The sequence below is a fragment of the Miniopterus natalensis genome, chromosome 3 (genome assembly GCF_054644295.1).
Source record: "Miniopterus natalensis isolate mMinNat1 chromosome 3, mMinNat1.hap1, whole genome shotgun sequence".
In the NCBI taxonomy this organism is placed as follows: domain Eukaryota; kingdom Metazoa; phylum Chordata; class Mammalia; order Chiroptera; family Miniopteridae; genus Miniopterus; species Miniopterus natalensis.
In genome coordinates, this window is record NC_142083.1 from 73,674,777 (window position 1) to 73,687,266 (window position 12,490).

Sequence of the window (12,490 nt, forward strand, 5' to 3'; positions counted from 1 at the left end):
CTCCCCTGCAATGAGAGAAACAGAGGCTGGCTGAGAGAAAGCAGAGAAAAGGAGAGGGACAAAAGGAGAGAGAAAGAGAGATGGGACTGACCCCTAAGGAGATGAGAAAGTGCCTGGCAGACACAGGGAGTTGAGGTGGGAGGGGAGAGGCCCCAGGGAGCCAAGGTCAGGACCACACACATCAGCATGAAGATGGGGACTGGGGGACCTATATCATGGCTCCTTTTCACTCACAAGGGAAGCACTTTTGCAATACAGATAAAGAAGAAGCGAGATTAAAAGGGAAGTGCTGGTCACACTGGGGCAGGCGTGTTTGGGGAAGGCTCCCACAGTCCTCGCCCAGCGGCCAGACAAGCCTGAGGCAGCCCCTCCCCAGGGCCTCCCGGCCTAGAGCTCTGCTTGTCTTCTCACCCTCGGGAGGAGAGCAAGGCGATGGGGCTGCCCCTGCTGCTGCCCCTGCTGCTGCCCCTGCTGCTGCCGCCAGCGTCTCTGCAGGCTGGTGAGTGGACAGGCCCCCTGGCTCTGCCCGGGGACATGAGGGAGCCCCTGGGAGGGGCTGTGGCCAGCCAGGCTTCCCGCCTGCAACAAACAAGGGGCTGGGCTCGCCCACAGTGCTGGGTCCCCCACACCCCTCACCCTCCTTTCTACGCCAAGCCCAGAGAGGGGGACACCCAGCCAGGGGGCCAGTCCTATCATCTGTCACACTTCTGCCCATAGGTGAGGGTGTCAGGTGGTCTGGGTTATCGTCTTTGTCTCTCCTAGTGGCTTCAACGTCTCCCCCTCTCCCTCCCTCCTCCAGGTGGCTCCGCAAAATGCACTTCAAACTCTGACTATGAAGTCAACCAACCAAAGCACCTCTCAGCCCCGCAGGGTGGCTCCATCGACATCCCCTTCTCCTTCTGTTTTTCCTGGAAGGTTCCCAAGGATCCCAAAGTGCGAATATTCTGGAGATGGAAAGACTTCCATGGACAGTTCATCTACAACACAAGCCCGCCTTTCACCCATGAGGATTTCAAGAACCGCCTCTTCCTGAACTGGACAAAGGGCCAGAGGAGCGGCTTCCTCCGAATCTCTAACCTGAGGAAAGAGGATGAAGCTCAGTACTTCGGCCGAGTCCGGTTGACCACACAGGGACTCCGCGAGATGTTCTGGCAGTCCATCGAAGGGACCAAACTCACCATCACCACAGGTGAGTCCCACTGCTCCGGGCACTGGTGCCCTCACCCCCCAGGACTAGTCCAGGCGCCACTCTTCCTGACCTTTCTCTCTAACTCCTCTCCCTGCCCCTGACTTCTTCCCAGGCCTCTGCCAACTTTACCTTTTTCACCATAATCTCCCCCAGACTACCTTCCTTGCCCATCCCCCTCACTGCCCCCTCCAGAACCAGCCCCCGACCCCATCCCCAGGCTTCAGCACCTTCCAGGCTCCCTGGTTATCCTCCCTTCTTGCTCCAAGCTGGGGCTCCAGTCCCGTCCCCTGCCCCCTGCCCTCGCCCCATGTCCTCCAGGTGGACTTGACTTTTATAGGATGTGGCCTGCCTTCCCTTTGTCATGTGTCTGTGTGTGGAGCCCCAGCTAGCCCCATGTCTGTGTCTCCCCACAGCCACGAGCTCAGCCTGGCACACACAGGAGGTACCCAATAATGGCCCAAGGACGCCCCCCTCCACCCCTGGTAACACCCCATCACCTGTTTCTCAGTCTCCCTGCTTCGTTTTCCCATCTGCTCCCCAGAACATGGCCCTCAATGCTCCCTCCCCAGTCCTATCTCTTTCCTTTCCTTCCCCATCTCCCTCTCACCATCTTCATCCCTGTACCTTTCTTGCTTCCCACAACAACCTTCCCCAAGTCCCCACCTTCATCACACAAACGCCTGTGTTGTCCCCTTCTCCCTCTGTCCTGGTCATTAGGGGCCCCTCTGCATTAGCAATAAGGGCAGCTCTTGCTTACTGTGCACTTGTCCCAACTTAATACTTTGGTATGCATCACCCTAGTTAACCTGCACCACAACCCCACAATAATAGTAGGAACCGCTATCATCTTCCTCTTCCAGGTGGGAAACTGAGGCTTGCACTTGCACAAAGCCACCATCATGGCCAGGTGGAATCTGAACCCAGTCTACCCCAGAGCCTCCTGTCTTAACCATTAGCCGCTCAGTCTCACGTACTGACTTGATCATCTTGTTGTCTTGACCTATTTTAACCTACTATAGGATGTGTCGTATTAATAGGTCTTCCTATATTACCCACTGGGGTGTAGGAATGTGAACCTGGGCTTATCTGTCTCCAGGTCAGTGGGAGAGGGACTCTCTCCCAGGCCCAGGCATAAAGGGATGCATTGTAAGTTTATTTACTTTTTATAATCACTCGAGCTGGCAACTCTAAACGATGTCAGTGATGAATCACTCCTCCCAGCTTGGGGAAACCCACTGCCCTGTCTTGACCACAGAGCTGGTTTTAGATAATTTGTAAAGTGGCTCACAACCTGAATTAAGCAAACAGCCTTGGGTTTATACTTCCAGCACCTTCTCCATATCTCCTGTGTTAATTTCTAACAAGAGTAGACAGAGAATTTGGTAACCTAAAGATTTTATTAGAGTTAGATTTTTTTCTGTGGCTTAGTATTATAGCAGTTTTTTAATGATGCATTAAATACCTACAAAGGTGCAATCTGTTTGTAAGAACTAAAATTCAATATATATTAATGTAACTTTAAAAACATATTTCCAATACATACTAGGTACTTTACAAATGCTTTCTCACCTATTAAAGCAATCTTGCAAAAGGACAAATACTTTTTGATTCCACTTATAATATGAGGTATCTAGAGTAGTCACCTGGGCCTGGGGTGATGGTGATGGGAACTTGTTTAATGGGGACAGATTTTCAGTTTGGGAAGATGAAAAGGTTCTGGAGATGGCTGATGGTGAGAGCTGCACAACAATGTGAAGATACTCAATCCCATTCAACTGCCACTTACATATGCCACTTATATATGGTTAAAATGGTAAATTTTATATTATCTGTGTTTTTCCACAATAAAAAAATTTTTTTAATCCTGTGGCCTATTTGTAGATGATGAAATGAGGTTCTGAGGTCACACCACTGATCGGTGGTAGAGTCAGGGTTTGAACTGAGTGATGTGGGTTCTCAGCCTTCAGCATTTCACCCTTGGTGATCCCCTTCTGGTGTAAGAGCTCCAGGGGTTGCTCCCCATCCCTAATATTCCCCAAACTAGGGAATAGGATGTGACAGTTCCATCCAGATCCCTTCAGTCCTCTAAAGGTGAATTTGCTTATTTCTCATGTCTTCTCAGCCAGTGAGAAAACCACCGAGGGCCCCACCAGCACCCCGACCCTCACCACAGATGGCCTCAGTATCTCAGGAGACAACAGAGGCTCAGGATCTAGGCCCTTGACTCCAGGAGGTATAGTCGGGGTGGCACTGGCCAGTGCTGTGCTCATAATCACAATTTTAGGACTGATGATCTACTTGAAGCAGAAAAGAAGCAAAGGTAAGCAGTCAAAGATTGCACTCTCTCTCCAATCTTCCCAACCATGTGTTTTTCTGAGCCCACCTGCATCAAAATGACCACAGATACCTGTTAAAAGTGCAAATTCCTGCTGGGGTGAGGTCTGGACTTCAAATATATTAATAGTCTCCTCAAATGGTGTCTGTGAGTAATCATGTTTGAAAACCACCACTCCAGACCAACCCCTCTCCACGGATCTGATCATTTTTTCAGTTCTTGTTTTCTGACTCAGTAATTTCTCATCAGTCCTCACCTTTTGGTTCATGGGGAGGGGAGGATCTTCTCTGGGAAAAGTAAGGAGAGAGCAGAAGGGACAAGAAGTTGGCTCAGCTCAGCAAGCATTAGTGGGGTGGCCCTTTTCCAGGGCCTGGCTCGTGAATGGAGTTATAAGTAAATAAAGCAAAGGCTCTGCTTTCAAGGAACTCAGAGGGAGCAGGAAGTGCCCCGAGGGCTAATTGCCTCACTTGGAAAGAGCTATGGTAGGTTGGGAGGAAGAAGAGGGATCAGGGAGGACTTCTCAGAGGAAGTAACATCTGCAAAGTCTCAAAAAATAAAAAAGCATTAGCCACAGAAGTGGTGAGGGTGGTATAGAGACCACTGTTCTTCCAAGCAAAGGAAACAATTCTGGGAACTGTAAGTAGCTCAGTGCTATGGAGGAGGCAGGAGGTAGGAGAAGAGGAACTTGGAAATCACATCAAGAGCCTCTGATCCCAGAGTCAACATGAAGCAGCCAAGAGGCAACCACACTTTGTCTTGCACATACATAGGTCTTTGGAGAGAGCAAGATTCTGGAAAAGGTTAAGAGGGAACCAGTAAGACTTGGTGATTGTATTGATGTAGGAGTGAGGGAGCAGGAAGAAGTTTCATGTTTACAACTTGGGTGAATGAGGCTGTAATGAAACCACCAAGTGAATTAAGGAACAAAGGAGGTCAAAGGGCATGTTTGAGGGAGAAAAATGATTCTTCCAGTTTGGGATATGTTATATTTGAGACACTTGTGTGGCATCTGGGTAGAGATGTCCATCAGAAATTTGAATGTATGCATTTACAATTCAAAGAGAGGGCAGAGTTAGAGGCATTCATTATTTATGCCCCAACGCCATCCAAAATTTATTTGAAATTATGTTTAAAAAAATTTGCAACAAGAGTTTCCCTCTTAGATATTAAAGCACAAAGGTAAAGAACATAGAATTGAGACTGCCTGCAATTAGTCCTGGCTAGGTCAAATCTGACACCATGGTACCATTACTCTGTGCTTCGTCAGTAATATGGGGATAATACTAGCAATTACCCTAGGGTTATCATGACAATTAAACATAGTGTATTTAGAGGAGATTAAAGATGGCGGTGGACTGAGTGGAAGCTACACTCATACTCTCACAGGACCAAACTGGAATTACAACTAAAATATAGAAAAACCAACCTGAATAATCAACTGCAACTGAAGATGAGCTAGAGAGCACCCTCATAATCAAGGAGGAAAAATGGAGACCACATAGAGACTGGTAGGAAGTGCAGAGGCGCGACAGGGCTGTCTGAACTCCCACAGGCAGCAGCTGAAGGTCCAGAGGGGTATCTCAGCTATGGGGGGTTCCCACTGAGGACTCTGGGGACTAAACCCCAGGCTGAGCTTCCTGGCCAAGAGCACCAGAACTGAGAAAGGTGCCCACATAACATCTGGCTGTGAAAAGCAGCTGGGTTTCTGCCCTCCAGGGGGAGATGGCTGGAAATGCAGGCACCCTCTTAAAGAGCCAATGCACAGTTTTGTGTGCAGCCACTCACCTTGGGCTCCAGCAGAGGGAGGGCAGAGTGGACTGGAGCTGTGTGAGGAGAATCTAGGGTTGTGGGCTCTGGAGATAGAGCTCAGAGGGCACCACTATGGATTCCTGTGCCAAGTCATTCCCCCATACTGCAGAGGGCATCTTTCACAGGCAGACATTTACCTTCCAAGCAGCTTTTGCCTGAGGGGGAAGCAAATGCCCCACCCTGCTGGAAAACCTCTCCCCCTGCCCTGTGGAGTTTCTACAGCCTGAGGCTCATTAAGAGAATCAGATTAACCAGCCTGTAGGCAGAGGCAGATCTCAGAGTGCTTTGAGTCTTTGCCTGACCTGCTTCTCAACCTGGGCCTTGGAAAGTAGACTTTAGTGTGCATCTTGGTCCAGTCCAAATGCACTCAGGCCCAACAGAGGGGACCTCAAGCCATGGGTTGTTGATAGCTCCAAGCAGGGTACTCAAGGCCAGGCACAAACAGCATCTGACACTGGCCTCACCAGAGACCTTCCAAAAAGACTGACAGTCCTAGCAGGCCTACCTAATACTTAGAAACAAACCCAAATAGACAGCCAAAATAGGAGACAAAAAAAACAAGCCCCAAATGAAAGAACAAGAGAAGTCTCCAGAAAAAGAGCTAAATGAAATGGAGATAAGCAATCTATCAGATATAGAGTTCAGAATACTGATTGCAAGGGTGCTCAACAGCATGAAAAAAGATATGGAAATTATGAAAAATGACCAGTCAGAAATGAAGAGTGACATAGTAGACATAAAGAATACACTGGAAGGAATAAACAGCAGATCAGAGGAAGCTGAGGATCACATAAGCAAATTAGAAGATAGGGTAGAAAAAAATCACTCAATCAGAGATCCAAAAAGAAAAAACAATTCAAAAACAGGAGGACAGTTTAAGGGAGCTGTGTGTGGGACAACATAAACGGAACAATATTCACATCATAGCAGTGCTAGGAGAGGTCGAAAATAAGCAAGAGTCAGAGAACCTGTTTGAAGAAATAATGGCAGAGAACTTCCCTAACCTGGTCCAGAAAAAAGTCACACAAGTTCAGGAGGCCTCTACAGAGAGTCCCAAGCAAGAAGAATCCAAAGAGGCCTATACCCAGACACATCATATTAAAATGCCAAAAATTTAAGACAGAGAGAGAATCTTAAAGAGAGCAAGAGAAAAGCAATCTGTTACCTACAAAGGAGATCCCATCAGGTTGTCAGCTGACTTCTCATCAGAAACTCCACAGGCTAGAAGGGAATAGCATAAAGTATTCAAGGTAATGCAAAACAAGGATGTGAAACCAGGGCTACTCTATCCAGCAAGGCTATCATTCAAAATAGATGGTGAAATAAAGAGCTTCCCAGATTTAAAAAAAAAAAAAAAAAAAAAAAAGGCTAAAGGAGATTAGCATTGCAGGAAATGTTAAAGGGACTGCTGTAATTTGAAGTAGAAATAGAAGCATTGCAAGAAATGTTGAAGAGGCTGCTATAATAATAAGAAGAAACAGAGAGAGAAACATAGGCATAAAGAATGAAAAGGGCAATAAGTAAGGACCTATCAATAATAACCTTAAGGACTTTAAGGGAGAGATCAACAGCAATACAGTCATAGTCATGGACTTTAACACCCCACTGACTTCACTGGATAGATCTTCCAGACAAAAAGTCAACACAGAAACAGTGACTATAAATGACACACTAAATTAGATAGATTTAATTGATATTTACAGAACATTTCATTCTAAAGCTGCAGAATACACATTCCTCTCATGTGCACAAGGGTCATTCTCAAAAATAGACCACATGTTAGGACACAAAACAAGTCCCTACAAGTTCAAGAAGACTGAAATCATATCAAGTATCTCAGATCACAATGACATGAAATTAGAAACCAACTACAGTAAGAATGCTCAAAAACATTCAAACACATGGAGGCTAAATAGCATGTTATTAAACAATGAATGGGTTACCAATAAGATCAAGAAAGAAATCAAAAATTTCCTGGTAACAAATGAAAATGACCACACAACAACCCCAAATCTATGGGACGCAGTGAAAGCAGTTCCAAGAGGGAAGTTCATAGCACAACAGGCTTACCTCAAAAAGCAAGAAAAATTTTTAGTAAACTATCTAATCCTACAGCTTAAAGAATTAGAAAGCTCCCCTGTGAAGCCACCAGACCAGGCCTTTTGTTTGTTGGAGGTTTTTTTTAGTATTGCTTTGATTTCATCAGTTGTTATTAGCCTATTCAGGTTTTCTGATTCTTCCTGATTCAGTTTTATATGATCTCACTCATATGTGGAATCTAATAAACAAAATAGACTAAGGAACAAAATAGATCCAGAGACACAGAAGCATGGAACAGACTGATGAATCTCAGTGGGAAGGTGGGGGTGGGGAAGTGGGTGGGGAGAGATTAATCAAAGAAATTATGTGCATAACTCATAACCCATGAACACAGGCAGTAGTGTGGTGAGGGCCTGGGGGGGCCAGATGTGGAGTGGAGGGTGTCAATGGGGGACAAAAGGGAGGATATCTATAGTACTTTCAACAATAAAGATAAATTTAAAAACAAACAAACAAACAAAACACAAAGTATAATGCATTTAGAATATACCTGGCACAGAGTAAGCACTAGATGAGCATTAGCACTTATAATTATTAAGCTACAATAATTAAAGTGATGCAATACTAGCATATAATAGATAAACAGATAACAGATAAAGTAATGGAAGAAAATAAAAAACTCAAAATATAGGCAGGATAAAAATAGACCCAAGTATATGCAGGAATTTAGTAAAATTAAAAGGTACATTTATAATCAATGGGGGGAAATGAGTAATTCAATACATAGTGCTGGAACCATGGAGTGGAGATGACCTCCCTAAGTATGACATAAAACCCAAAAGCAATGAATAAAAATATTGATAAATTCAACTACATAAAAATTGGGATTTAAAAAAAATTCTGCAAAGAAAATACAACAGTGGTTTCTCCTGAGAGTAAGAAAGAAGGTCAGAGATGAAGAGAAAATGTGATACAGTCACTGAGGAAATGAAAGATAGTATTTGAGGATTCAACTCAGATGAGAAGCTATAAATCTGTGAAAGCATCATTGCACATGATTGTGTTTTCCCCCAGCAGTATTCAACGATGCAGTTTAGAAACCTTTACGACTTACTGGTTAGGAGTTGTGTTCACCTGCTAGCACCAGACACCACAAGTAACCATGGTTTAGATAAGGGAGAGATTTTTCCCCCCTCATATAAAAAGATCTAGAAGCAGACAGTAGAGGCCACTGTCCTTAAGCCCTCAGGCTCCAACCTTTCTGCTCTTTGTCCTGGATACTGGATTCTATCCTGAAGGTTGCCTCATGGTCCAAGGTGGCTGCTAAGACTCTGGCCATTATTTCTGAATCCAAGTAGGAAACAGAAGGAAGGAAAAAAGGACAAAAGACTATGCCCCAGTTGTCTGTCCCCCTGACAGTTAAGACAAGGGTTGGAGATGAAGAGAAATGTGACACAGTCCAGGAGCAGCCTTCCTGGAAGTCCTACCCACACTTCCCCTGATATCTTATTGGCCAGAATTTAGTCATATGTCCCACATCTATCTGGAGGGGAGCACACGGCCACTCCAAATAAAATCAAGGCTCTGTAAGTGAGCAAGAGGAGGTGAATGGATTTGGGGTAAGCAAATAGCATCCCATCCCATAGACACGTGCAGGACTGGTGATCTGTCAGCTGGGTGGGGCAGGACAGGGGAACTCAGGAGGTCATGGAGCTGGTGAAGGGGCACAAATGGAGTGGAGGACTCACAGACAGCCTAGATAACCTGAAAGAAAGTGGGTTATCAGGAGACAATATTTCAGGGAGGTAAAAGCACAGGTATAGGAGGAGGATGACCAAAGAGAGCTGAAGTAAAGAACATTGTAGCATGAAAATGATGCTAGCATTTAATGTTTTAGAGCTCTCATTCCCAGTGATTAAAATAAAGTCGAGGGTACGGCTGAGTGAAGTAGAGGTCACTGGAGTTGGGGCGACAAATATGTCCAGTGTGTTAGAGGATTGTCCCTGTAGATGATGAGACCTCCCAGGAGGGTGGTCAGTGGTGGAGACGATGTATGTGAACCAGGGGCCAAATGCGTAGGATGTGGAGGGGGGATAGTGCAGGGGGATGGGGAAGAACAAGAGTCTGCAGTGGAAGAGAGGGACAAGCTGCAATGTAAACGCAGATTCCAGCCATGAGGTTCAGAGGTGGGAGGGAGAAACAGCCACCACTCAAAGGAAAGCACAGAAGCTGGTTTGTCAGAGCAGGAGGGAGCAATGATGCCTGTGACAAGGGGGGGGGGGGGGGGGGGGAAGGGAGGGAAGGGTGGGCCAGGGCTCAGGAGTGGAAGGAGAAGAGAAGGTTGAGGGATTGCAGGGAGTTCAAGGAAAGGGGAAGGAAGCAGAGGGAAAGGTAGGGAGAGAAGAGGGTGAAGGGGGCACAGGGTGCAGAGAAGAGCTGCTTTCCTGATTTGGTGTGGAGGACAATAGCGGGAGAGGTGTGGGCAGCTTCAGCGTGCCAGCTAGGTGCTGGCTGCGAGTCCTAGGCCTTTCCACATGGGTTTCAGCAGAGCTGCTTTGCTGCCTTGGATTATCCAAGAATGGTCTCAGAGTAGGATGAAGCAGAAAAGGCAGGAGGAGAGATGCTACCCATGGATGGCACACTGACACGCTGTTGGTTCCTCTACAGGTCTGCAGACTAAAGCAAGAGCCCCAGACAGGTGAGTGCTTGTCCTCCAAGGGGAGCACTGGTTTGGGAAACGGGAAGTGTCCTTATGAAAACAGTGGGAGGGAGCCTTTCACAGCTGCTCTTATCCTCCCTTTTCTCATCCACATCCTCCTAAGTCCCTAACAGGCTAGGTTTTTTACTTCCTGAGGCTCCAGATCCTAAAAAACAAAAAAGCCACACACAGACACACACAAATCGAAAACAGTGGACCTAGGGGTTCCAGCAGTTTCTCTGATTCTTTCCCAGAATGTCCCCCTTTTCCCTTTCTCTGGTATCCCCTTTCTCCTCTTTTCTTGGCCATTTCTCAGCTCTTCCTTCTGTTCATCGTTTTCTTTCCACCTTGGACATCGTCCTTCCCAAACATATTTCCCTTTTCCACATTTTTTACTCTTTCTTGCTCACTGTCCAACCTGCCTTTTCCCCTGGTGATGTGCCCAAAGTGGCCACAGAATTGTCTGTCTCCAGCTGCTCTACCATCTGCCTTTTCTCAGAGCACCTTTGCCCCTCAGCTCCCAGCCTGGCCTCTCCTCAGTGCCGGGGGTCTCCTTCCTGTCCTGGGCACTGGTCTTCAGCATCCTCCCACCGGTTTCCCTGTCTCCATCCTTCTTCCCCATTTTCCACACTCCCTTTCCTCAGTCCCCCTCCCTCCTTTTTCTCCCTCCCTGACTTTCCTCAGCTGCCCTCCTCAGGTCCCCTTCCAGGATGGTGTCTCCTCCTGGGGACCAAGGCCTGAGCACCACCCAGAGGCTGGGAGATGAGCTTTACTGGTTTTCCTTCAGTTTTAACCAAGGCAGTGCCAGCAGAGAGGACAGGAGCTCACTCTTCCTATTTCTCCTCTGGTGCCCTTTCTACAAAAGCGGCTTCCCCACAACAGTCCTCCTTCAGTTGGCACTCAGGGACCTCTCCTGGGCTACACCACAAATTGCCTCTCAGTTCCCAGGCAGCCTCCGTCTGAGAGCCTCAAACCATTGCCTATATCTTCTGAGTATGTCCAAGCAGGTCGCAGAGGCCCCTACAAGAGAACCAGCCTGATGCAGGTTTTAACTCTTTTCTGCCCAGCCTCTAACACAGTTCCCACCCTTTCCTTCCCATGCAGGGGATCCTTCCATAACACTGAGGAGAAGTATGAGAACATTGGGCATAAAGGTCAGTTCTACCACCATCACCCGCCACTCTCCACCTTGGCCTTTCCTTCTTCCCCGCCCACTCCCTCCTGCACATGTGCCCCTCAGCATTTCCCTCTTGCCCATGCCTCACCCATCCATCCCACCCTGGTCCTGACCTAGCAGATGACCTCACTGCTGAGCCCTCTGCCCATTTCTCTACCCTGGCTGCCATGCCACCTGACCCTGACACATCTTGATTTTTTTCCTAGGACAACATACAGACTCCAAGCTGGACCCAAAGGTAAGCAGCTCAGACTAGAGCCTGAAAGAATTAAAGGGAAGCTTGGAGAAGTTGGGGTGGAAAGAATGGACTGTGGTATCAGCAGGGCACTCAGGTGTGGGATCACTGCTCTAAGATGAGGTCAGGTCCCCTCTACTTCTAACCCTCTTCTCTTTCTCTTCTTACCCAGGTTGATGGCATCCTCTACGCCTCCCTTGCCCTCTCCAGACCAACCTCACCATCAGCACCTCCCAGCCACCATCTCCACAAGAACCCCCAGGAAGAGACTGTATACTCTATCCTAAAGGCCTAAGGAGTGTGACCGAATGATGATTTCCTTAGAGGAAGCTGCACAGAGGGACCATCACTTCCCATAATAATCCCAGCCAGACACAGATGACTCAGAAGCCAGCAGGTGTCAAAGGCCACCAAGAACCTGAGAAAAACAGCCATCTGCTCTAGTTCCCTCAACTCCCTCCCTTGCCCACAAAAATAAAAATATCTTAAGGATTTGCCTGAATGCATCTAAGGGGAAAACTGATGTCACCTTCAACTTCTGACCTTCTCACCAAAAATGAACTATAATAGAAAGCTCACACCCAAGATTCCTCCTCTAGTTCAGCGACTGCCTCAGACCTGGAAACAATACCTCTCCAAACACTGGTGGGCAGCCTGGAAAGGAAGGTCTGCCCCGCAGTCTAACCATTCTACTTCCCTTATGATAAGTGGCATGTATTGTGTTATGCATCACCTCATTTAGACGTTAACAACCCTATATGCTATTGAATGTGCTTATTTGAGACATTAAATGAAGAAGCAGAATGGTTATATAGTGCCTTTCCCAAGGCCACACAGCTCATAAACAGTAAGTCAGGATTTGAACCCAGACCTGCCCTTTTCAATGTTGTTCTCCCAGGACTCAGATGTCATTGCCTTCCCAGATTCCTATACTGTGCAGGCCTCCCACCAGAAACAATGATGTTAATGACATGGAGGACAAGGGAGAGAAGCCAAAAGGAGACATG

The 12,490-nt window shown here is 47.1% G+C and overlaps 1 protein-coding gene across 1 annotated transcript; it reads left to right on the plus strand.

Annotated features, from left to right (window-relative positions):
• Positions 1 to 432: 432 nt before the first annotated feature.
• On the plus strand, positions 433 to 11,778 carry LOC107540894 (paired immunoglobulin-like type 2 receptor alpha). Its single transcript, XM_016217755.2, has 7 exons — positions 433 to 499; positions 800 to 1,189; positions 3,312 to 3,509; positions 10,041 to 10,071; positions 11,176 to 11,225; positions 11,455 to 11,486; positions 11,656 to 11,778. Exons 1-7 carry the CDS (start codon positions 433 to 435, stop codon positions 11,776 to 11,778), a joined length of 891 nt encoding a protein of 296 aa, XP_016073241.2.
• Positions 11,779 to 12,490: the final 712 nt, after the last annotated feature.